General features: G+C 45.3%; 1 protein-coding gene across 4 annotated transcripts in view; it reads left to right on the top strand.

The window, feature by feature from the left end:
- Positions 1–26865, top strand: part of TTC23 (tetratricopeptide repeat domain 23) — a 126448-nt gene that overhangs the window by 83775 nt on the left and 15808 nt on the right. For 2 of the 4 annotated variants that reach the window (XM_036841880.1, XM_036841879.1), the window contains 3 exons: positions 3289–3394; positions 16832–16959; positions 21626–21775. In XM_036841880.1, coding sequence (XP_036697775.1) covers positions 3289–3394; positions 16832–16959; positions 21626–21775 — 384 coding nt within the window. Of the gene's footprint in view, positions 1–3288; positions 3455–16831; positions 16960–21625; positions 21776–26865 lie in introns of all 4 variants that reach the window. The other 2 variants (XM_036841877.1, XM_036841876.1) reach the window with 1 other exon arrangement.

Raw genomic sequence — 26865 nt, 5'->3', positions numbered from 1 at the left:
GCTGGACCAGAAGGGAAGGGACAGCAGGAGGGGTGGATGGCTAGTGAGATGTGGAGAGTGGACAGAGGACGAGAAGCTGCATGGATGTGATAGAGCCAGGACGCCCCAACAGTCAAACAGGGTCTGTGAGCTGCGGGATCCAGAGGTAGCACAGATTAAGCGATGATGAGGCCCAGAGCATCATGGGGGACCAGGTGGCTGAGGGTAGGGAGGAAAATAAGCCTGTCAAAACCCAAGAGGCCAAGGTGTTAGCTGGGTCGTTCGCTGGGTGTTTTAGTTTGCTCTTTTAGCTCCATTCTGCATCCTTCACTGTGCCCACTTAAGTACAGTGTCAGTGGGCCGCCTTGCCCTCTGGCTGGGAGGCACACAGCCTTGACCTTGGAAGGAGAGAGCACAGCTTATTTATTCCCTCAGCTCCTCCCAGCAAGGTCAGTGCAGGTGGTCTGCATCCATTCACTGAAAGCCACAGCTCCCTCCCCTATAATTCATCTTTCCAGTTCCAGCAAATGCTCCCTCCCTTGCTCTGCCTGTGATGTTAAAGCAGCCTGTTTGGGGTCCTGCACTCTCTTCCTTAGGTTTCCTCCATGCAAACTTCTTTTCTTTTATTAACTTCTTTTCCTCTATTCATCTGTTAAACTGTGCCATCTCTTTCTTGCCCAATAGGTGCAGACCAATCTTACGGATACTGAAATCACTGAAAATGATAACAGGAGGAGGGGTGGAGAGGAAAGTAGTGAGCCGGGTGCTAAAACCTAGTGAGGGGCAGTGTCTGTGAGTTTAAGTAAAATCAAACTACCCCACATTTTTGTAGTTTGTCTGTAAGCTCCTTTAAAACCAAAAGCCCTGCCTAATCTTTATGTGAATTCCTAGGGTTTGAATAATATCTGGCATGTGGAAAGCATTTAAAAATTAAGATAAGTTGAATTGAATAGGACTGAATTAAATTAAACTGAATTGAATTTTTCTGAATAAATGAGATTGCACATTTTAAACATCATGGGTTCCCTTCTCCACTGCCCTTACCCCCCCCACTACCGCATATGGTTTTTAGAAGCTTCGAGAACATCAAATAACAAATTAGATCAGAGACTGAGTTTCTGAAGTGAATAATGAATATTAAATGTTTGCTTATACTAGCATCTCATACAGCAAAACACTGAAGTTATGAAGATTTTGTGATATGTTCAGATCCCCATAAGATTTCAGGATCCACTTTCTTGATAATATGAGCATTTTTGCTCATGGAAAACTTTGCTTCCTGTTTCCAAGACAAAAGACAACTTAGAGAACTCTCAGAACATGTTAATAATTCATTTGAAAGTAATTTTGATAGACACGTATCTTTTACATTGCCTCGAATTATAATATTAAGTGGAAACAACATATGAAATCTTTTTGAATTTGAATTTGAGTTTTAATCAATCTAAAATACTGTGTGTAAAATGTCTTTGTAACAAGATGAGTTAAATCTCTTCTGGCATCAGAGGGTGCTCTCTTCAAAAGTGGATTCTAGAGATAGTTAACCCAGGGAAAAGACAAAGTAAACATGATCCATTTGCATTTGGGGTGGGGCAAGCTTTTCCTCTCTTTTTTCCTTTCCCTGAGCACTGAACATTTGATCCTTTCACTCTAACCCTGTGTCCTATTTGAAAAACATTTCCAGTCAGAACTTCAGGCCAAATTGAGGATAATGACCAATTTGGGGTTTGCCAAAATCAAGTATTCAGTTTATCTATATCCTGTAATACAGGGGTCCCAACCCCTGGGCCACAGACCGGTACCAGTCCGGGGCCTGTTAGGAACTGGGCCGCACAGCAGGAGATGAGCGGCAAGCAAGGGAAGCTTCATTTGCCACCTCCGCATCGCTGGCACTACCGCCTGAACCACGCCCCCCACCCCCCAACCCCACCCCACCCCTGGTCCGTGGAAAAATTGTCTTCCACAAAACTGGTCCCTGGTGTTAAAAATGTTGGGGACCGTTGCTGTAATAAGAAAAGTCATTTTAAAACAAAGGATATTGTTAGCATTTACAAATATGAAATTCTGATTGTTCTAACACAGCAATAAAAGTTATTACCAGCAATCTTGATTTGGAGTAGCCCCTATCATAAAAAGTCTAGATCTAGTAACTAGTGGATTTTAACATATGACAAATGAGGGGACAGTTTAGAGTCTACCCTGCTTATCATCTCAGAAATGCATTAAGCTGGTCATCAGAGGAGCAAGTCTCTATGGCTTTGCTGTCTCACTGCTTGGTCTGGACTAGAAGGTTCTAGTGGTATGGCTTTATCTAGTCTAAGATTTAGGCTGTTACTTTTCATTTCTTTTTCATTTGTGATATCGATTTGAATATTTTTGACAATTTTTATTATCCTCATTTTATAGATGAAAAAACTGAGGTTGCTGAGTGGGTGATTTGCCCAAGGTACCTCACAGCTAATAAAGGATGGAGATAAGATTCTGACCTTGATGCTGTGCCTTCAGATTTGCTGTTTCTACCATGTCATGAATGCTGACATTCCTCCTGCCCTGGTGCACACTGCCCAAAGCACCCCGATTCTTTCAGCCTCCAGGAGCTATGACTAATCCATGGGATTCTTTACTTGTTTGTTTGCTTAATATCTTTTTATTTGAAGGGATGTAGTTTGTATTTTATTTGAAAGGATTATTTTTATTTTATGTTCATAGGATCATAGGGTGGTTTTTTCCCCTTAAAGAGTTTTTAAATGGGCTTCATTTTCAAGGAACTGAGCTGTTTCCTGTGTTCGGGCAACTCCTGTGGTCCAGTTCACCGAGGTTATAGGCAAATGGGCTTGGCAGACCAGGCATGGGGGTGGGGTCGGGGTTTCTGTGGGTGAGGCTGCTGACACTGGGGGTAGGTGCCCCTCTCTGGGCTGACCGGTGGGTAGGGTTCTGTGCTTGCCCACTTCCCCTACAGCACAGGCACTTTTTAATCCATCTCCTTCCTCCTGGAAACCCTCCCCCCTCTTCTGCTAACACTGCACTCATGGGAGCATAGACTTTTAAATGATTTACTTAGAAACAAGCCCTGGCCACAGCATCGAGCTATCTGGACTCAGCGTCCAGGGCTTGGTGCTTTCTCTCTCCACTACACAATGCTTTTAAAACCGAGCTCTCCCAAGAGTTGATTGTGCTTCCACATAAATCATATTGTTTAGCTTGCTAGAAATTTCCTTGGCTTTCTGCTTATCGCTCCAAGAACAGTTAGTTCCCTGCTGCTGCTGCCAAGCATGTAAACAAACGTGTGTCTTCTTTCCATGATGACAGGCGCATCTCATCGTCCTGAGCAGAAACCCCTCTCAAGAGGAGGCAGCCGTGTCCGCACACTCCGTCGCCTGTGCTGCTGTCGCTTCTGGGAGGCCTGAGCACCACGGTGAGAGCGAGAGCGAGCCTTCCGTGGGGTACAGCGAGGCCTGCTCCCTGCCTGTCCCATGTGCGTCGGTGTCTGTGGGCTAGCTGCCTTTGGGATGGGTGAGCAGGTGGATGGAGCTGTGACAGACCCTTCAGAGAGCCTTCTCTGTTAGCTTCACCAGAGTCCAGAGTCCTTTGGTTTCTATCTTTTTTCAGCCTTCCTCTAATCTTTTACTCTCAAATACAGCAAATCTTCATCCAAACATAGCTATCAGAGCCCCAGAGAGTTCGTGCTGGGCTTACAGGGAAATCTACTGGGCTTTCAAAGGTGATCTATTTTTAAAGGTTGTGGAGCTACTGTGGCAAAGGATCTGACCTGCTGGAACTCCGGCCTTCAGACTCTCACAGGGCTGAGCTTTCAATCAGGATGAACTTACACGGCTTCAGGATTCCAAAAGGAAGTTGTCATTTATGAGTCATATAGTTTTTCTTAGCCCCACATAATAGGTAGAGCAGTGAGCTTGGGAGTTCTTTAATCCTCCATCCTGGGCTCAGAGCATACAATATGCCTCTATTGATGGAGAACATGCATTCTAGTGACTTTCTGTGTTGTTGGTCAGAATATTCAGAAACAGAGTATAACTCATAAAGAAGACAAGAGGTGTATTCCAAGATGTCAGCTAAAAATACTTATGCATTGTAGGAAAATAAGGTCCAGTGTGCCATCAATTTGAAAATCAGTATCTGGAAGGCTTGAGGTTGAGGTTCAGGGAGTAGGAGCTGGGCTAAGATGAGGAGGCTGGTGGGGGGAGAAGATGAAGGAGGAGCCTCAGTGAGCAGCCTGGTCTGCAGAGGTCCCTGGGCCAGCCAGGGGCTCCTGTCCAGGGAGGAGCTGGGGAAGGGGATACCAGTGTTTATCTTTCTGTCCATCCCACCTTAAAGATCCTTCATTCTGGTCTCCCGGAGCTTTGAGCACCTTTTCAGAGCTGGAGGATAGAGAAGGCAGGCGACCTTCCTTACCCTAACTCCCTAGAACACTCCATACATAGCAATCAACTTCAAAACCTTCAAAGAGCCAACATTTTAACCAGTTTATTAGTGGCTAAAATTCCTTTAATAAGGGAAAAGAAACTTCCATGCCACAAGTATTAATAGGATACTTAAAATGCAAACATGATGGAAACCCCTAGATTAGCAGGAGTCACAAATCTAAATGTCTATAGGAACCAAGTAAGCAATGTGAGTGAAGCAGGTAGTCATTAGAAAACAGTAGCAGCAGCAAGCATAATTATAAATGGCAGCTAACTGTTGGCTGTAATCTGAGAGATGCAATAGGGAGTGGTGAGGACTGTGGCAAACTGGAGAGTCCTGTCCCCTGTCGAAAGTGCACAGCTGTTATTCATCTCCAGCCCATTACTGTCATGTGGAAAGCAGGCTTGTATTAGCAGGTCTGCTTTTTCAGGAGAAGGCAGAAATCTGAATTTTTATGTGAAATCAATGCATAGTTGATGGTCACCAAGTCAAATATGTTTCAGGCTCTGAGGGATGCAAAACAAGTGTGAGGGCTAGATCCCTAACTTCTGACCCGGGAAGCATGAGTATAATAAGTGGTTGTCAGGTCCTTCCTGTTTTTCTTGGGGGGCTCATGGGTTGAGAACTGGAAGTTTCTGAGCATTTAAACTGCTGGGGTGTGGGGGAGGGGGTCTACTCCCAGAGAATACCAAGCAACTACAGGAGGCTAAGGCCAGAAACCATCTTTGCCTAGAGGGATTCCGGTTTGCCAGCATCTCAGCTAGTGCTCAGTGTACACACCTGATGAATGTATGGATTAGGTGGGAAACAATAGAAATCGTGTCCCTAAAATACATGTTTCTTGTAGCTTCAAAGTTAGACCATTCTGCTTTGTGTAATTATAGAATCAGAAACAATCCAATTATGTATGTTTTTCTAAGTTTTCCAGTCTAAATCTGGTGTTGGTATAGCCTCCCCTGTAAATAGAGAATGCCACTAATACCTACTTGATACAGATAATTAGGTCTGTGAAAATTTAATGACCTCACACAGTAATAATAGCTAATTCTTACATAGTACTTACTATCATGGTTCTAACCATGTTACATTTATTAACTCAGTTAATCCTCACCACAGCTCTGTGAGTTTGGTACAAGTGTTCCCAGTTTTCAGATGGAGCAACTAAGGCACAGAGGGTTAGATAATTTCCCAAGAGCCATAGCCAGGGAGTGGTAGACTTGAACCTATGCTCTTGACCTCCATGCTATATTATAAGGACTGGCACTGCACATGCCTTTTCCCTTCTTTCCCCTCCCAAATAGTGTGTGGCTTTGGGGAGAGAAAGGGACTTGAGAAGAGCAACGGTGGCCCAAGGAAACCAGTTTGAGTGCCATCTGGGAAGGGGCCAGCCCAGGAGCGTGCACAGGCTCTCAGCCCCCCATTCTGGCCCGTGTCTCTTTGGCAGCTCAGACTGTTTGGTGACCTGCACCCAGAAAGCCGACTTGCCAGTCAGTATCTGAAGGAGGAGGAGGATGAATAGGGAAAGATAAGAAAAAAACTTCCCCCAAGAGCAGGGAGTTGGACAGTTGCAACTGGCTTTGCAGATTAGGAAGGGGGTCATTTCTGCCTGAGGCCTGGAGGATCGATTGCTTGAAACATATTGACTCACAGAGGCATCAGGAACCCGAACCAGCAGGAATCATAGCAACAATCATACTAGCAACAACGACAACAGCAGTAGCAGGGGTCGAGCGCCCGTTGTATGCAGGTGCCGGCACTCTCACGAACATGCCCATTTAATCCTAACAAGCCTTGGAGGCAAGATGACCTCCCATTTTACAAAGGAGCTAACACAGCCAGCTCTCCATACCGCCAGCACCATCAGTCCATATCCTCTCTACTCATTGCTCTACCCAAGAAGGACAAAGCCCCAGTCAGTGTAAGGATGCTCCCTTCTCAGACTCAGCTTCCACTAATCAGAAGACACTGGAAATGTCTATCACCTTGACACCAACAGGAAGAGAGTTTACTGAAGGCTTGAAGGTGAGTCAACACTAAGTGAGGAGGCTGGGCAGAGAAGCTGTCGGATCAAAACAGATGCTTGTGCAGAGGCAGCATGAAGCCCTGGAGCAGGGGCAGAGAGGAGCACCAGCCCTTGCCCCTAAGGCCTCAAGCCAACCATCGAAATGGGCACATCAGAAAAGAATCAAAGCAAAGAGAAACCACAGACTATTCCTACTGTGTTAACAGGCTTGAATGTGCTGCCGTGGGAATCTTTGTTCCCTTGGTGACAAACATGGGGAAGACGGTGGACAATGAGCTGTCTGGCTGGCATTTTAAGATAGTTTGTTCCGGCTCTTATCTGCAAGTGCCTAAGCACAGTGGCCTGGGCCCAGAGGGTACAGCCGTGTTACATGCATGGACTCAGCTTCCCCGAAAAAGCAGGAAGGAGCGGGGTCCCCCGCAGCCAGGAGCTGCAGTGGCAGTGGGCAGGCGCCTTCCCACCATCTTTCAGGGTGCCTGGTTTTCATGTCCCTGCTGTCCCCTCACACACGGCCAATGCAGTAATGAGAGAAACCCACCCAGGGCTGAGGTTTCTCCAGGCCTCTGCTACCTCCTGGAAGGGGAAAGGAAAGGCAGGAATTTGGAATTTATCTTTGTCTGACAACTAAGGGGGGGACCAGCCTCCCCACCCTAGCTCTCAACCAGGCAGGACTCTCTGGCCTGGACTTTGGTCATTTGTGGTTCAGAAGTCCCAGCCAGATCTCCTGGGAGCACATCTGCACGTTCCACGGAGTGCCAAGGAATCCACGTGCATGGGGATCTCAACTCTGCTCTCCCATGCTTAAACTAGTTTGTGCCAAGTACAGTTTGTTTGTTTTTTAAAGAATTGTTAATAGGAAAAATTTCTCATCTAGGGATTCTCCATAGCCTACTTGCTGAATGTCCATTGAAGGCATTGCCCTCGGACAAACAAAACGCCACTGGCCAAGAAGCCAGTGTGTTTCAGGCTCCACAATCAAACTAATCCCTTTGCTCTGTGCCTTCCTTCATTCCTTATGCAGACAAAACTGCCTTAGAAGTCACGAAGGATTGTGATTGCATAAGGGCTCCCAATTCAGGCTTGTAGAATGTCACTAACCTGAGCCTGGCCAGCTTCCCGGAGCAGCCATAGACAAACTTGGTATTAACAGCTCTCCCAACCCTGCTAAGTCTCCGGGCATTGGCCTTGTGTTTATAACTCTTCTCCTAAAGCGTATTAAAATGAAATGGGCTGAAGCCAAGTACATTTCAGTGTAAACCTTTGAGAGGAAGAGCCCGCTGAGCACGGGCGGCCTTGTTTGGAAGTGGCCCCATCTGTGGCCTGGACTCCAGCAGGCCAGGGAGCTCTGTAGGTTCCAGAGACAGCAGAAGGGAATGGGCTATGCCCCTGCCCACCTTGGGGCAGGGGGTGGGATCCCTGGCTATATGGACAGACTCATGGGCATGGGCTGCATTCCGAAGATTTAACTCCCTACGCACGGATACGTATGTCTCCTGGGCCCCCACTTGTCCTGGCCTCTCCCCTCCTTTTATACAGTAGACACGAAATATGTAAGTATCTGAAGGTAGGCTCTGTATCTCCATGGAGTCTCCTCTTTCTTACCCTCCGCGATCACCGCTTTTCTCAGCTCTTCCTCCTGTGGCCTGCTTCTCAGCTTGCCCCATGCTGGGCCCTGCCCCACCCACAGCCTACTCCCTGCTCATGGGGTTACTGATGCTCCTTGAGCCCCATGTGTCTCAGAGAGACTGGAAATCAGACAGACGCACCCAACTCCAGTGGGCTCCTGACAGGTAATGTGGCCACCTGGGAGCAGCCACGGTAAGGTGGTCTTCACCTTCCCGTGGCCCTCCTTGGCTGCCCCTGCTGCCTCCGTCACCCACTTCCAACCTGAGGCCTCCAAGTGGGCCTTGTGGTGCAGGCCTGCAGTGGGAATGAGTGTAAGCTGCTGCTGGCCACACCCACCCACCTCTCCCTTCCTCCTCACTATTCCCCTCTCCCTCTCTCTTCCTCCTCGGCCTTCCCACCCCCCTCAAGTCCTGTGTGTTCTGAGAGACCCTTCCTCAGCTCCTACTCAGGGCCCGCTTCTTATTACAAAATGCCCAGCCAGCCTGAGCCTGGTGCCTGAGCTCCCCAAGCAGATGTCAGCATCCATCCTGCTCAGTGCTCCACAGGCCAGGTGGGAAGGGGAAGCAGCAGAGAGAGAGCGGTGGGTGAGGCCAGAGAAGAAAAGGGAAGCCTCTTACCCTGTTTTCCACCATCGTTAGTAGGACCCCCTCTCAGAAACCTCTGGAAGGCACCTTAAAGCACATCCCATGTAGAGGACTGGGGTCCAAGGTGTGTCCAGCGTCACGCTGGCAATTAGAGGCAAAGCAAGGCCTTAGACAGAGGCCAGGAGCTACCTACCTGACCACACTCCAGAACCAGAGAGGGCGTGGCTCTGAGGGTGCTCTGTCCTCAGAGGTCCAGGGAGCCCAGAAGCCCCAAAGGTGGGGGCAGGTGGGGGCTGCAGGGGTTGGCAGCTCTTGAGGCCAGCAGAGGAGTAGAAGGTGTGGCCTTTTCCACCCCAATTCTGTGCTGTTGGTCTCTCTTCACAGAGGGACAACCTGTGGCAGAACTGAAACCTCACTGAGCTTTGCTTACAAACTGCCTTTCATCTTTGTGTCTGAGAACAAAGTCTGTGGCTTTATCCCTCTCCTAGGGAGGATGATGGGCTCTCTGATAACCACTTTTATGAGGCTCTGGTTTTTCACTTTTGTGCTGGCTAATAATTTATGTTCAGAACTTCTCAGAAAAGCCTAAGTTATTTATACCCTGACTTGGCTTCAAAACATATTATTAGGGCAGCTTATGGAAATGACATATACTTCACCAGGACAAGCAACTGTGGCAACAGGCCTGAGGCGCTGGACACCTGATCACTACTGGGTGGCCCCAAGTGGGACTCTGGGTGGTGTTGGGGGTGGGGGGCAGTCCTGGTCAGCTTCCTGGTGGTGAGGACATTCAAGGCAGGCAGTCCCTATGGTGACTGAGCCCAGACCAGGCCTGTGGGCACCAGGCACTATGCAGACACTTCATGCACACTTTGCTGTGTGAGCCTCACCCAGCCTGCCGCCATCTTGATCACCTTACTCTACTGATGCAAACCTGCCCCCAGAGATGGCCATGGACTTCCAGGGACCACACAGCTCAGGAGCAGCAGGTCTACTGCTCCCGGATGCCCTGTCCAGGCCCTATGAAAATGTTCCTCTTGAAGGTGGTCTCCAGTGTGGACCACTGAGGGCCATGCAGTGAGGAGTCAACCTGTCCGGGGCTTCGTCTGTCCTCCGGCTACTCTGTGGCCCCCACAAGGCTGGCGGGCAGCCTCAGGGCAGCTGCCTGTGCAAAGCCTCAGGCAGCTCCCAGCAGGGTCTAAATGGGTTCAATCCATTTGTTTGCTGGGTGATAGCACTCCTCTGGGTTAATGCCAGGCTAGGATTTGAGACTTTCCATATTCAAATTCCTTGGGGTCCTTAATGCTTTTTGCAGTTAGTGCAGAGTACAGTTTCCGAAGACTGTTACAGAAGATAATTGTCACATTGTACACACAGGCCTCCCTCATAATGAGAGTTGTCCTCACTGTTCCAACTCTTGCCTTGGGACAGCCTCAAGAAAATGAGCCCAGGGTCACTGGAATTTATTTTTATTAAAAGCTTCCTGACCTCCTGGGTGCCAAATCGTAACCCCACATTCCTCTTGCTCTTTGAATGGAGCCCTGTTTTCTTTTGCCTGTATATGAACATGCAGATGGAATAGAGTCTGAAGGGGCCTCCCGGAGACATTAAGCCACCTTGCCCGCTGGGCCACACTTACCCCCTCACCCTAACTCACAGACAGCCCCAACATTCTGCGGGAATGAAAATGGGAGAAGATTCATGGCCTTGGAACACCTGTGCCACTAGGGCTCAGATTTACAAGCTAAGTCATGCTCCTGTGCTTTGGAAAATGACCTCATCTCTTGCCGAGGCCACCAGCATCAGGTTGCCGAGGCTCTTTGTGAACACACACCCAGCTTCAGGCACAAGGTCTGTGCCAAGAAGTGGCATCCCACCCCAGGGGCTGTGACCTCCTGTCCCTCTGGAAACCCCACTGTCACTTGTGCCTAGTGGACCTCCTGGGGATGCCCACTCCCAGGAGAACCAGCTCTGCTTCTTAGGGAGTCACTCCTTAGCTGTAATAATAGGACAAATTTGCTCTCCCCTCAAAGACTAATCATGGGATTCATAGTTCAGAAAGCTGATTTAGGGGCCTGGGGGATGGGGGAAAATAAGTCAGGGTCTTGCAATAAAAGAGCTTTCCTATATCCCAGGTAAAAATAAAAGTGGTTTCAAATTTACAGACAGGGAAGATGCCCACAGTGTATGCCCTGGACCTTCCACTCTTCCCGAGCCCTAGGCTGTTCTCATATATAAGGGTCCTGACATGATGCCTGAATTGTGGTCCGCTTGTATGTGACAACAGCTGTCAGAGACACCCCCTCCCTGGCCTTGCCCCCTGGTGACTAGAGACCTCCCAGGAACAGAAATGGAAGAAACTTGGACCTTTTGAGAAGCTGAGGACTCTGAAATGGGGAAAGGGAAGCAGCAACTTTAGGAGCTGACCCCAGAGGGCAGATTCCCAGTCAGGGCCTGTCTCTGACGTCTTACCACAAAGCCTAGCTTTCTTCCACTTCAGTAGCCATGTAGCCTTAGTTTGAGTAATAAATTCCTTCCTTCCCCCAACCCCTTCCTTCCTCCCTCACTTCCATTCCCTCTTCCAGTGATCCAAATATGCTAACAAGCATCCTCTTTGGAAAATGTGACTAGGCCTCCCTGAGTTAGAGGTTTGAGCCATTTACACACTAGTGTGAGTTAGGCCAAGCAGCTTCCTTTCTCCCAGCATCCTGTGAGATCAGGTACACAAAGGAAAGGGGCATCTGGCACTAAGCTCTAAGGGACCAGCCCAAATGGGGTGGTTTTGTGGGGGGAGGGGGGATTGGTCAGCATGTGACTGCCAGGGGAAGGAATACTAAGAGGTGGGAGAACTTTACAAGAGAGGGGCTGGAAAGGGACAAAGTGCAGCTAAGTCCACCTGTGTCTGGGAGACCAGCTCCTTACTCAGGAAAGGAGGGAAATGCTTCCCATCCCTTTTGATCTCTTCCTTTTTCTGAGCCTGGCACCACTTCTTCTGCAAAAGCCCAGGGTCAGAAACTCAGTTCTTACCTGTTCAGTCCCAATTCCTTCCTATGCCCTTTACAACTACAGGTCTTCAGAGCAAGGGCTCATCTCTGGGGAACGAGGCTGAGACTCGGAAAAACTTCTACTCTTCAAGAAGGGCTCAGTTACATTCTTTGGTTAATTCCCAATTAGACAGAAAATTAAAATATCAACAGTACTCCATTCCTGAATAGACTTGTTAATTTTTAGACATGGAACATACATCTCTGTAGTGCTTTTAGAATCAACAAAATAAATGCCACATCATCCCCACATTTGCTGTCATCAGATTATCAAAGCAACCAAAGTTAATACGTAGTTTGAACATTTAATCTGTAATATTTTCTCCCATGAGCCAGCAAGGACTACAGAGATGTAACATTCTTCATGTACAGTAGTAAAATTTTCTCCTACCAAGAAAAACTTTGAGTAATACTCTAGAAATCCATCTGCTGGTCTGGCAGTGGACAGACCCCCATTGAAAGAGTGGAGCAGGGACTCCAGTTCAATAGACTTCTGTCCAGTCACACAGTCTGGGGCCAGTCAGCACCGAGACCTCTCTGAAAGGCAACACCTCCCAGCCTAATTCTCGCTTCTATCTGGCAACCGCCTAGATCCTAAGCAAAGTAAATCTTGCAGATAAATGAAACTTACTTGTTTTCACACCTAAGTTTTCTTTAGGTTGCCTGGATTTGACAGACACATTTGCCAAGTGTTTACTTCTCTCCTTTCTACAACAGATCACATGGGATGTACTTGAATCGTTTCTGGAGACCCACCATGCTCATTGTGAATTTCAGGGCTGTTCTCAGAGCTCTTGAGGTGTACAGAGCCGTTTATCTGCACATGATCCCAGGCTTCTGTGCCTTTTGACCACTCTGTCTGTTTTCCAAGTGTTCCTGTCCTCTGCACGTCCATCTCTGCTTCCAGTGTGCCTGCTGGTCAGCCTAGTATGGATGAGGGAGGCCCATAGCCACAGTGATCGAAACTGTCCCTGAAACTAAAATGGTTTACAGTTACTGAGCACTGACTAGGTGTCAGGCACGTCATCAGTTGTGTGTGCATTAACCCATTTACTCCTTACGACAACCCTATAATGGAGGCGCTAGCCTACAGGTTCCTCTTTGAGGTGAAAAAGCCGAGGCCAACAATGGAGGCGCACAGCCGGAAGGCGGCAGCGCTGGAGCCTGACGCAGGTAGCCCCTGACCTGCGGAGCCTGCCCTCCTTCCCACTCACTCCCGCCTCCAGAAGCGACCACAGTCTGCGCAGGCCGGCCCCATCCTTGCTCCTCCGTGAATTCCGGAGCCCTGCGTTCATGGAGGCCTCTTTGGAAGCACCTGGCATTCACATCACAGTCTGAGAAAAACTAATTTGGGGCCCACTCTTTGGAAGAATATCCAAATAGATAATACACTGTCCTGTCTAATCAAGAAAAATGGGGAGAAAGCACAAAAACAAAATTAGAGGTGAGAAAGGGAAAATAACCAAATACGGAGGAAGTCTAAAGAAGCCAAAGAAAACATCTGATCTTTTTGCTCATGTGTATTTGTGCTACACAGTACATATGAGATTTCCAAATGGAAATCTTAAGTAGACCACTGTATGTATGGTTCACAATTGTCCCCAACAAACTTTATGTACTGTCACGTGTCCCCGTGAGTTTGTCTCCAGCAGGCACTTCGGGGTGGCAGGGGGAGGTGTCCCACGTCCCTGAGGGAGGAAGACAATCACATTTCCCTCTGCTAGAGCAGTGGTCAGCAAACTTACGGTCCACAGGCCAATGCAGCTCCCCACCCATGTTTGTAAACAGTTTTCTTGACAAACAGCCAGGCTCCTTCATTTCACATGTCACCTCTGGCTGTTTTTGTGCTGCAGTAGAGACTATTTAGTCCTCAAAGCCTAAAATATTTACCATCTGGTCGTTTACGGAATAAGTTTGCGACCCCTGTGCTGGAGTCCTATAATTTTTCCACTTTCAGGCTAGTTTCTACTTTATAGACATTCTTTTTCTTATATTCTTTTCCATTATGGTTTATCACAGAATATTGAATATAGTTCCCTGTGCTATACAGTAGGACCTTGTTGTTTATCCATCCTCTATATAATAGTTTACATCTGCTAACCCCAAACTCCCAGTCCTTCCCTCCCCCACCCCCAGTCCCCTTGGCAACCACAGGTCTGTTCTCTATGTCTGTGAGTCTGTTTCTAATTCATAGAGAGGTTCATTTGTGCTATATTTTAGATTCCACATATAAGTGATATCAGATGGTATTTGTCTTTCTCTTTCTGACTTATTTCACTTAGTATGATAATCTCTAGTTGCATCCATGTTGCTGCAAATGGCATTATTTCATTCTTTTTTATGGCTGAGTAATATTCCATTGTATATATGTACCACATCTTCTTTATCCATTCATCTGTCAATGGACATTTAGGTTGTTTCCATGTTTTGGCTATTGTGAATAGTGCTGCTGTGAACATAGCAGTGCATGTATCTTTTTGAATTATAGTTTTGTCTGGGTATATGCCCTAGAGTGGGATTGCTAGATCATATGGTAATTCTATTTTTAGTTTTACCTAAGTAAAAACAGTTTGGAGACAGAGCTTGCTAGGAATGCATATTTCTCTTTACGAAATGTCTCAACAGGATTCATTAATAAATGCTAATAGCTTCTTTTCAAAAAACGTCTTAAGATTTTGTACTTATTCTATCAAAGAAATGGTCTGGCTTCTTAGTATCATCCACATAAAATGAAAATGAACTATGCTTAAGACTTAGAGGAAACAAGGTAAGTGGGTTTTTCTTTTTTCCTAAGTGGTCCACAGTTTCCACCATCTGCCAGGCCCTCTGATGTTTTTTTCCGAAGAAAAAAATAACCCTGGGGGATTCTAGATGCTTCTTGCCTTCTACAGCTTTCCCAACATCCCCTCCAACATCAGTGGTTTTTTGTTTTTTGTTTTTTTGAGCTTGGCAAGACTCAGCATAATAAATTAATATGAAAAGGTGGAAAAGAATTAAGTGCTAGAAGTTTCTACACTGAGTAACAGTGAGGAACCTCCACACTGTTTTCCATAGTGGTTGCACCAACTTGCATTACCACCAACAGTGTAAGAGGGCTCCCTTTTCTCCACACCCTTTCCAGCATTTGTTATTTGTAGACTTTTTAATGATGGCCATTCTGACTGGTGTGAGGTGGGACCTCTTTGTAGTTTTGACTTGCATTTCTCTAATAATTAGTGATGTTGAGCATCTTTTCATGTGCCTACTGGCCATCTGTATGTCTTCTTTGGAGAAATGTCTATTAAGGTCTTCTGCCCATTTGTCTTTTGGGTTGTTTGGTTTTTTTGTTGTTGAGTTGTATGAGTTATTTGTATATTTTGGAGATTAAGCCCTTAGTTTCTACTTTAATTTATTGGTTCAGAATTTCCAAACCAAGGGAATTCCCTGGCTGTCCAGTGGTTAGGACTCTGTGCTTTCATTGCCATGGGCCTGGGTTCAGTCCCTGGTTGGGGAACTAAGATCCCACAAGCTTTGCAGCATGGCAGGAAGGAAGGGAGGGAGGGAGGGTGGGAAAGAAGGAAAGAAGGGAAGGAGGGAGGGAGGGAGAGGGATGTGGAACAATTTAAAACAAAAAACAAAAAAAGAACTTCCAAATCATGTAGGTGGTGCAAATTCAGCCCTCAAACATGTGCGTGCCTCACGTGCAGTGTCCCAGTTTCTTTCAGATGCTCTTTTTCTAGCCATGGCCTCTGGAGGGACAAACTTGAGGCTTCTCCTTGGACCAGCGCAATTGTTCTTATCTCAATTTTAGGGATTCCTGGCTATATTGGTTTTCTTTTGCTGCATAGCAAATTATGGTTGTTTAAACACCCAGTTTAAGCTCACAATTCTGTCAGTCAGAAGTCTAGCATGGTAAGGCTGGCATCTCTGCTCAGGCTAAAATCAAGTTGTCAGCCAGCTACATTCTCATCTGGATCACGGGGTCCTTTTCTAAGCTCATCCCTGTTATTATCAGGATTCAGTTCTTTGTGGTTGTAGGACTGAAGTCCCCATTTTCTTGCTGACTATTGACCTCTCTCAGCTCCTATGGGCCACTCTTGAGTCCTTATACCATGGTCCCCTCCATCTCAGCAATGGAGAACCTCCTTTTCAAATCCCTTTCATGCTTCGAATCTCTCTGCCTTCCTTTTCTGCCTCCAACTGAAGAAAACTCTGCTTTTAAAGGGCTGGTGTCATTAGTTTAGGCCCAAGGGGTAATCTTGCTTTCTCACAGTCAACTGTGCCATATAACATAATCTTATGACAGGAGTAATATCTCAGCATATTTATAAGTTCCACCCATAATCAAAGAGGAGGGCATAATCAAGGTTGAGGGTCATTTGGGGACATCCTAGAAATCTGCCTATAACACTGGATTTTTGCAGGGAGCCCCATTCCAGCTTCCTACCACACACAGGCCTCAGGCTTCATCTCCAACCCTACTCAGGCTTATCAAACCCCATCTTGGAATACAGTACACCTTTTTCCTAATCCCCTCATGGACCATTCAGCTTTAGCTCCCCCTCCCTGCTTTGGCCTTTAGTTTCCTCTTCATTTTCCATACCTGAAATTTTCCTTTTTTTGCTTTCAAGATTGGCAAATATTTACAAATATTTTTGTTATATTATAACCAGTATGTTTAAGTGTTTGGAATGGTTCAGGTTTTTCCTTCAGCAGCATGTCAGCCATATTTTCCAGAATTTTAGGGTTATCAAGCTACATTCCAAGATTACAGAGTCCATTAAAGTCAGTGGATCCTTGGAGTCCTAACCCCAGTGAGGAGCAACCAGAGTTTTATAAAGAATTAATGGTTAATCAATCTGAAAACTTAACAATGTGTCAGGTCTAGGGGATAGTTTCCCTGTTTGCATTAACTTTGCTTACTGTATCACTGGGAAAGGGAAGATGTATGAAAACCAATGAAAATAAATTGCAGTATCTTTCTGAGAACTAGACCCTGTCTAATAAAACAGTCAGATTAATTGACAAAAGACAGTTTCCTTAACTGGGTTATCTTGTCCAATTACTTATTATTTTCAGATAGATCACCATCACTAAACACATAGTTATTCTGTTTCCATTTCAAATCTGCAAGCTGTTTTCAAAATTGTTGTTGTGATGCTTTTCTTCAGATGTGGCTGAGCAGTATTTTCAGGATAGCATGGCTAATCTTAAGGATGCTGAAGGGATAGGAAAAGCCAAATTTCTTTCAATTCAAGATGATTATTGCCATTTTCTACAAGTCACTGGACAAAAAGAGGTAAGTGAGTTTGGACCACAGCTGACTAGTTATTTACCTGGGCGACCCAGTTGATATCCAGAGGGCTACTCCCGCACTCTGAAAGCATTAAGCATCTACCATGTGCAAGGCATGTGCCAGGCTCCACGGGGAGAGGGATAAATAAGGCCAGGCAGCCACTCTTGGGCAGCTCCCAGATATTCGCTCTCGGGAAACAAAAGAGTTCATGAGAACGTAGATGCCATGTCCACCTGTAGAGTATCTTAAAGGACTAGAAACCTTGAGAACTCAGTGGACAGACTCTGCTTACCGCAGCCTGTGGTTCTGGCTGGCATAGAGGGTGGAAGTTAGTATGTCTAATTCCTCTCTTATTATCTTAGCTAATGGATGAAATTTGCATATCTAATAAGAACTGCACAGTGCAGAAGTTACAGCTCACTGTCCATTGAACCATACAGGCATGTTTTCCATGGCTTGTAAAAATGGAACCAGACCCAGAATTTATATTCATTGGTAGTTTAAACCCTTGGGAACTTATTCCATAAAAAGCCTAACAACTACCAGACAGCCACATGCTTGATTTATACAGATTTTTTTTCCAACTCTAACCTGTCAATGGGACTTCCCTGGTGGTCCAGTGGTAAAGAATCCGCCTTCCAATTCAGGGGACGCGGGTTCGATTCCTGGTCAGGGAACTAAGATCCCACATGCTGTGGGGCAACAAAGCCTGCACACCACAACTACTGAGCTCGCGTGGCTCAACAAGAGAGCCCACATGCCGCAAACTACAGAGCCCACGCACCCTGGAGCCCGTGTGCCACAACTAGAGAGAGGAAACCTGCACACTACAACTAGAGAGAAGCCCATGCGCTGCAACGAAAGAGCCCTCATGCCGCAACTAAGACCCGACGCAGCCAAATAAATAAATAAATATTTTAAAAAAAAACAAAAAACAAAAAACCTCTAACCTGTCAAGGCAAATCCTTGAGATGAAAACCTTTTTATTTCCTCTGCTGTTCTGTAGACCTTCTCCCCGACAGCTCTCTCCTAACCCTTAATCCTTCACCCTTCTCTCAGTTGATGTGAGTTTAAGGAACATAGGTTTTTAATCTAGATGCACGAATGTTCGTCAGGCCAAAGTCGGGCTACAGTAACCATAACAAATGGAGTTTCCATATTTTTCTGGATCACCCAACCAAGTAGAGAGGGGCCTTCCAGGGGCCTCAGATTCTAGAACATCTCTCAAAGTTCTATGTGGAGTGCTCAGGGCAGAAATCTGAGGAGAATTCTGCCCCCATTATGCCTCACCCCTTCCGGCTCATCAGTCATTTTTACCTTCAAAATGCCCCTTGAATCCATCCATTGGTTGCCATCTCCACCTCTGTCAGTCATCATCTCCCACCTGGACCTCTCTAACAAACTCTGGCTCCCCAGCTGCTCCTTCCACTATTGCCCTTTTCTAATCCATTCTGAATAAGGAAGCCATGGTGATCTTTGCAAAAAGCAGATCTGATCAGTGGACCCCCATTTGTAAAATACTACACTGGCTTCTCAGTGCCCTTAAGATAAGCCAGAATCCCACATTGCCCACAATACCTTGCACGTTATGGATTATGCTGACATTTCCAGTCTCATTTTGCCCCCTCCCCTGATCTGTGTTCCAGCCACAGTGACCTTTTCTAATCCCCACTTCTGGACAGTGTCAGCTTTTGTTTCCTGCTCTTGGAAGGTTCTTCCTCATTGATCTCCTGGCTAATGCAGATCCATCCTTCAGGACTCACCAGCTTGCCTGATTCCCCTCCCTCAGTCTTCATTAGATTCTCCCCACTATTCTTCATCATAGAATCCTGTCTGATATAATTATATAACAGAGTAATGTATTACAATAAAATATTGTGGACGGTTACTGTCTCTCCCTGACTAGACCAAATTCCATGACAGCAGGGACTCTTTTATTCATGGTGGGGGAGCGTTGAGCCAATGGGTGGATGGATGGATGCTTGGCTATGGGCTGCCTGACTGCTCTGGCTGCCACAGGGCATCCACCCTTTTCCCGTTTCCTGTCTGGCTTCCTGCCCTGGTGCCTGTCATCACCGCTGCCACACCTCACTGCCCTTGCCCAAGTCACCCAAATCAGTAGCATTGATCTAAAGATGTACCTCACTTCCTGAGGCCTCCCCTGGAGATTTTAGCAAACTGGCTTTTTTTATTCTACAGCACCTGCCAGCCCTTCTGGTGCCCTTATAAGAATAGACAAAGCTGCCTCTTCCTCAGGTGGGTGCAGCCCGTGCCAGAGCACATTGCTTAGAGAGCGGAACATGGGCCGGACTTCAGCGCTCCTCATTCTCCTGCCAGGCACCCTTGTGTGTGACACAATCTGTCCAACCAAATGTGTCACCTTGTGTTATGCTCACCCTTGGTTACAGACCTCACTGTGGGTTCCAGCAGGAGCTGGCCAATGGGGCTGGGCCCAAGGACAGTCCCAGGCACGAGCACAAGGGTGTGCTCAGACCACCTCAGATGTGTCACAGCCTACATGTGGGCTAGGACCCTTTGCCAACAGGAAGGTGATCTTTGGGATGGAAAATGCTTTTTAAGGTAAAATGTAAGTGAAGTTTACTTTGCCACAGGTTAAAAGATACTCCGTGTTAAGATACTCTTCTAGTTGTGCTGCTCTGCTGCTCAGGAAGCTTCTCTGACTTCTTATTCCCCACAAGAAAATCTAAACTCCTCAGCCTGGCATGAAGGTCTCCACCACCAGCCCAGCCCGTGACTCCTGCCTCATCTCCCTCTGCTCCTCTTCCTACTTCCTCTGCTGTAGTCAAATTAGTCCCCTCACTGGCCTTGAATGTGCCGTGTGCTTCCCCCAGCTCCCACTGTGCTCCCAGGTTCCCATGCCCTCTTCTTAGTCCACCTAAATCCTATTTATTCTTCACTTCTCTCCATTAAGCTTTTCTAACTCTCAGAGACTGTCACAGTCTCTTTCCTTTAAACCCATATCCATGTGGCATCTCTTCCGTTGCCATCTCGACTTGCCATTCAAGTTCATGCACATCTATCTCTAGTTTCCCCAATCAGGCTGTAAATGGCGTTGAGAGCTTCATTTAGGAAAAGGTGTCTGGCTCTTCTTTCCATCATTGGCCCCTCCAAGCCTGACAACCAATTTTCATGGAAAAATTGCCAAACCCAACAGTTGCATCACAGACACTGGGAAGGGACACGACAGGCTTTAGCATCAGGCAAGACCCATACCAAGGTGGGTCACACACTTCACAATTTACAGTTTCTCTTTCCCAGCAGTGATTTATATTTCCATCTGAGAAATTGTTTCTGCCTTAACAGTGCCTTTTACCATGGTTCCCTGATCCCACCCCCAGCATCTAATTCATATTCTTGCCAATAAAATGAGTAAAGGCCTTGCGAACTTCTCTATCTGGGGAGCGCCAGCAGGATGCCTTCAGGGCTATGCGGTGGGCAAGGCTCCTTCACTGGTTCCTGCTTTATTCGGCTCTATTTTTCTTTTAAAAGTTCCACTTATTTCTCCCATATTTTTTTTTTTAAAGATTTCCTTGATGTAGACCATCCCCAAAGTCCTCAATGAATTTGTTACAGTATTGCCCCCGTTCTGTGCCTTGGCTTTTGACCGTGAGGCATGTGGGATCCCAGCTCCCCGACCAGGGATCGAACCCGCACCCCCACACACACTGGAAGGCGACGTCCCAACCACTGGACCAACAGCGAAGTCCCTATTTAGCTCTTAAATTGGGCGTTTGCGATCTGTACCTGTAATCATGCTTTCATGTAGAAGATCGTAGAAGACTTTCAGGAGAAACATGGGAGACCGACATACAGGGCTTTCCCTCTGTATGTCTTGGTGTATGACTGAAGAGATTAATACCAACTCATATTTTGTATTCCATGTTGGTATAAATAAATCAGATAAACCAAACAAGATGTCAAATATATTTAACTTTTCACCATGTTGGAATGTTTGCTTTTGGTTTCCTGAACTATTTCTTGTGAGAAATGGAAAACCCTGGAATATGTTCTGGATGTTCTGTAAGTAGATAAATGCCAGGAAACTCTGTAGTTTTCACTTACATAAGAACATCACTGTGCACAGAGGGAGAAGAGCCTGCAACTAAGAGGGATTAAAACTGGCAGGATCCAGATCCTAGATCTGCCACTGATGGGCTGACTCTGAGCAAGTTTCTTGACTGCTCTGTGCCTCAGTTTCCTCCTCTGTCAAACAAGGATTAAAATTGTCCTTATCTAAAGGAGATGGTGCAAGTTAAATGAGCTCACACACATAAACTGTTTAGCACGGTTCTTGCCACATAAAGGACACGATGCAGTACACGTTAGCTTTTCTTCTTACTACTCAACTAAAATGGGTTCCTGTAACATCTGAGATGGCTTTTTCTCCAGGGGTCCTTTATGCATTCTCTCTTCAGAGTTCAAACCATTCCTGTTCCTCACAACCCCCCCCCCCCCTCACCCCATGTATATTATTTCCTGATTCCTATTTAAGGAGGAAAGTAGGCTCAGCTCATGAGACACTCTACCCAAATTCATTCCCCTAAAAAGTGAAAATACATATCAGTTACATCATTTTCTTAGGAGGCACTGATCTTTATCCAGCTTTGAACTTTTTATTTAACCAGACAGCTTTTTGTTCCTTTCACAGAGAGCTACCTCCATCCTGAGAGAGTCCCTGGAGGCCAAAGTGGCAGTGTTTGGCGATCTCAGTCCCGAGGTGGCAGAGACATACCGGCTCCTGGGCGGGGCTGACCTGGCACAGGGGAACCAGAGCGGGGCCCACAAGAAACTGAAGAAGGTAAAGCTGCAGCCCAACTAATGCGGGAAAAAAACCCTCCCACCCTTCCCCACAGGTAGCTTTCTCTCCCTCCACCACACTCTTTTTTTTTTTTATAACCAAATTGACTCTTTTTTTTTTTTTAAGTTTCATTTATTTTTTTAATTTTTTTTTAAATTTATGGCTGTGTTGGGTCTTCGTTTCTGTGCGAGGGCTTTCTCTAGTGTGGCAAGCGGGGGCCACTCTTCATCGCGGTACGCGGGCCTCTCACTATCGCGGCCTCCCTTGCTGTGGAGCACAGGCTCCAGACGCTCAGGCTCAGTAACTGTGGCTCACAGGCCCAGCTGCTCCACGGCACGTGGGATCTTCCCAGACCAGGGCTCGAACCCCTGTTCCCTGCATTGGCAGGCAGATTCTCAACCACTGCGCCACCAGGGAAGCCCCACACTCTTTTTAAATGAAACTTTACAAGTGGCTTATTTATGTAAGATGACATCACTTTTGCAGTTGATCTCAGCTCACACTTTTTGGGGCAAAAGGTACAGTAATCCTCTTATGCACATAGATTTTTAAATAAATTATCAATTATTCTTTACTATGAAAATAATTTTAAATTTGTACATAGCATAATTTATCAATCTTATTTTATCTTACTCTTTCTGCACACCCAGTTTATAGAGGAACTCTTTGTGTGTTCTTCTAGTACTTATGTTTATTTTTTTTTTAATTTGGAGTTTGTGTGGATGGCATGAGGTATGGATCTAATGTTATCTTCTTCCCAAATGGCTGCCCAGTTGTCCAGCACCATTTTATTAGAGTCCATCTATGCTCCAGTGAGTTAACACTTTAGTCACATACTACATTTCCACATGTACTTGAGTCTATTTCTGAATTTCTTTCTATTCCACTTTTCTCTTTGTTTATTTGAATCCCAGTACCTCATTGCCTTAATTATAGAGATTTCATAGCATGATGTAGTACCTGGTAGGATTAGACTCCCCTCGTGGTTTTCTTTTTATTTTTTATTTTTGGCTGCATTGGGTCTTCATTGCTGTACGCAAGCTTTCTCTAGTTGCGGGGAGTGGGAGCTACTCTTTGTTGCGGTGCACGGGTTTCTCAGTGCGGTGGATTCTCTTGTTGTGGAGCATGGGCTCTAGGCGTGTGGGCTCAGTAGTTGTGGTGCACGGGCTTAGTTGCTCCGCGGCACGTGGGATCTTCCCAGACCAGGGCTCGAACCCGTGTCCCCTGCGTTGGCAGGCGGATTCTTAACCACTGTGCCACCAGGGAAGCCTCCCTTGTGGTTTTTCTATATCAGGTTTTCTGGATATTCTGGCATCTTTATCTTTCCACATGAATTTTGGTATCAACTTATCTAGCTCCATAAAAAGTTTGGTGGTATTTTTTGGAGAATTGTTTTATTTGTAAATGGACATTGGGAGGATTGACATCATTATGATGTTGAGTCATTCTACCAAAGAACAAGGGATGTCTTTGTATGTGTTCATGTCTACTTTTGTATCATTCAGGCACATTTTAAAGTGTTCCTCATATAGGTTTTGTACATTTCTTACTAAGTTGATTTCTAAGCATTTTATCTTCTTTAATGCTACTATAAGTGGAGTTTTGTCCACTGTTACACCTTTTGACTGGTTATTTTTGTGTATACGAAGACTATAGGTTTCTCTGTGTTAATTTTATATTCTGCTAGTTTGCTTAATTCTTTCCTTGCTTGAGTTAATTTAAGCACCGATTCTCTCAAGTTTTCCAGGTGTACTGTTACATCATCTGCAAACAGTTTTACTTTCTGTTTTCCAAGTTTTATGCCTATGATTGATTTATTTTGTCTAATTGAATTGGTTCATACCTCCAGAACAGTAATAAATAATGTGGAATAATAGGCATCCTTGGGACTTCCCTGGTGGCGCAGTGGTTAAGAATCCGCCTGCCAATGCAGGGGACACGGGTTCGAGCCCTGGTCCGGGAAGATCCCACATGCCGTGGAGCAACTAAGCCCGTGTGCCACAACTACTGAGCCTGCACTCTAGAGCCCGTGAGCCACAACTACTGAGCCTGCGTGCCACAACTACTGAAGCCCGTGCGCCTAGAGCCCGTGCTCCACAACAAGAGAAGCCACCGCAATGAGAAGCCTGCACACCGCAACAAAGAGTAGCCCCCGCTCGCCACAACTAGAGAAAGCCCGCATGCAGCAACAAAGACCCAACACAGCCAAAAATTATTAAATAAATAATAAATAAATTTAAAAAACAAAAACAAAAACAAAAAACAAACAAACAAAAAATAGGCATCCTTGCCTTGTTCCTGATCTTAATGGAAATGCCTCTAGTGATTCCTCATTTAATATATGCTGGCTTTGGACAAAGATTTATATATATTTATCATGCTAAGGAAGTATCCATGAATTTCTATTTTCATGAGTTTTTTTAATTAGAAATAATTGCTGGGTTTTTTTTTAAATTAGAAATAATTGCTGGATCAAAGGCTTTGTCAGCATCAATGGAGATAATCAGATGATTCTTCTTAGATCACTTAATATGGTGCATTTTATTATAATATTGAGCCAACCTTGCATTCCTGGAATAAATCCCCTTAGTCATAATGAGTTATTCTCAATGTGATGTTGATTCTGTTTGCTAACATTTATTTTTTGCAAATATTTTGCACCAATATTTGTAAGTGATATTTGTTTAAGTATCAATGTTATTTTGCTTCATAAAAATAATTTGGAAGTTTACCTTTATTTTCTATGCACTGAAGGATTTTATACAACATTAAAACTATCTAGTCTTTGAAAGTTTGTACCACGTGTAAAACTCTTTAGGCATGGTGCTTTTAGGGGGGAAAATTCCTTGACAATTTTCTCTATTTCTTCTACAAACAAATTGGTCTGTTGAAGCTTTCTATCTCTAATGGGGTCATTTTGGTAAACTGTGTTTTTCTAGGTAATTATCTATTTCATTCACATTTTCAGATTGATTTGTATAGAGATTTGCCAAGTAGTCTCATGGATTTTTAAAATTTTTACTTTTTTAATAGTTATTTTCCCATTGTAATTCTTAGATTTTTATTTGGATTTTCTCACTTTTTTTCTTGACTGAGTTAGTTAGTGGTTTGTCTATTTTGTTAATTTTTCTAAGAAACAGGATTTGAATTCTATGGATAAATTGCCTTCCTATTCTCTATTTCATTAATTTCTGATTTTATCTTTATTCTTTCTTTCTTTGTGACTTATTTTGTTTTACTCTGTTGGAGTTTTTCCTATCTTTTTGAATTGGGAATTTAATTCATTTGGGTTTTTATTTTTATTGATATAAGTGTTTTAGGCTATGAATTGTCCTCTTATTATTGCTTAAAATGCATCTTATAAGTTCTGTCATGTTGTGTTTTCATAACATCAATTAGTTTTAAAATGGTGAAAACCTGGGAACCTTTAAGTAATATAACTGACCAAACTGAAAGAATTAACTTCAGTTCTGAGTGAGCTGTCCTATAGGTCAAGTCTTTTTTCCTCTTTTTATGACTTCTGATTCTGCTGCAAAAAGCACCAGATTTGGTAATATGTGTGGTGCCTATTTTTTAATGAGACAACATATATTTATCATCAATTAGTCAACAATAGTTATTGGATATCTTCTATGGGCCAATTACTGTGCTAGGCAGAACTGGGGAAAGACAATGAATAACCAAGATAAATATGCTTCTTGTCTTTGTGTGACTTTCTAGCCTAGGCAGGAAGATATATTAAACCAATCATTTCAGATAATTTAAACATTACATATGTGCCAAAGACATTACGGTGAGGGAAGAGGTGAGAAAGGAAGCTGAGGGTGGCAGTTGCTCTGGGTTTCTCCATCCCCCACTTTTAAGCTAATGCTTACTGAGTGATTGTTATATCTCTGGCAGTGAGTTAAATGATTTTTATCTATTAACTCATTTAAGCCCTATAGTAACCCTAAGAGTTGGATACCTCTACTCTCTGTTTTTACAAAGAGGGAAACTGAGGCTGAGAGGATAAGTGTCTCAGCCTTGATTGCAAAGCTAGGAGTCATCAGAGCGGGGATTTAGCACCAGGCAGTCCATATTGTGCAGTCTACTCTATGCTATCATCTATTTCACAGCTTGGGCTTCCAAGTAAGATTTTGTTTGAACAGGGGCTTCTTGTGCTTTAAAAAAGTTTGGAAATCAGTGGTACAGTGGAGAGAATGCCAAGATAAGGATATGTAGGAGTCTTTGGGTTGCCACTGACAATACAACTCAAATTAGCTCAGGTATAAAGGACTGTCTATTGTCTTATGGTTTCCAAGGAAGCGCTGACAGGCACATGATTAGCAGGACAGGAACACAGCGGAGACTTGGGAGGAAGTGCCAAGGCCAGACTCGAATGCCACCAGGGCTCTCTCTGCCCAGGAGTCCTGCCTGCTTCTCTCTGCACCTCCCCCTACTCCTCTCTCATGGCAGCATCTCCCCTCAAGATGGAAATCATGGTGGCCAGCCCCCCAGAGTTTTACTTCCTACCCCTGCTGCCATTTCTCAGTCACAGCTTGGAAGTTCTCAGGGAAAAATTGAGAGGCCTGGCTTGGATCCAGTGCCCACCCCAGATCAATCAGCTGAGGCCAGGGGTGTGGTGGGGAGTAAGAACATGGTGCCTTCGAGGCTGATGGGTGGCCCGCAGTGGAGGTGGTGCAAGAAACACGGTCCCATAGTTAGAAGACCTGGGACAGGGTCACTAGAGCCCCTCCCTATTTGGGGGCATGTGCATTGAGTATAATAGGCATGCCATAGCCCCTTCCCTTAAGAGAGTCCCAGTCCCAGTTAGGGGAATTACAGACTGTAAACCCCTAACTCTGATATTATGTGCTCAGTATTGTGCTACAGGTCCACACTGTGATCAACGGGAGAAAGGGGATTAGGGAAGGTGTCCAGATAAGTATTCCTGAAAAAGAGCATAGCCTAGCAGAGACAGGAATTCCCATGTTGGAAACGAGGTGGAAGAGGAGACTCAGGGGCAAGAGAGTGAAGCCTATTTAAGAAGCCAAAAGCAGTTGGGGTACCTGTCTGCAGAGGAGCGGCTGAGAATGACCTCGCTGCCATGT

Source organism: Balaenoptera musculus, chromosome 2 (assembly GCF_009873245.2).
Source record: "Balaenoptera musculus isolate JJ_BM4_2016_0621 chromosome 2, mBalMus1.pri.v3, whole genome shotgun sequence".
Lineage (NCBI taxonomy): Eukaryota > Metazoa > Chordata > Mammalia > Artiodactyla > Balaenopteridae > Balaenoptera > Balaenoptera musculus.
Note: the sequence above shows the minus strand (reverse complement) of the source record. Positions and strands in the feature narration are given on the sequence as shown.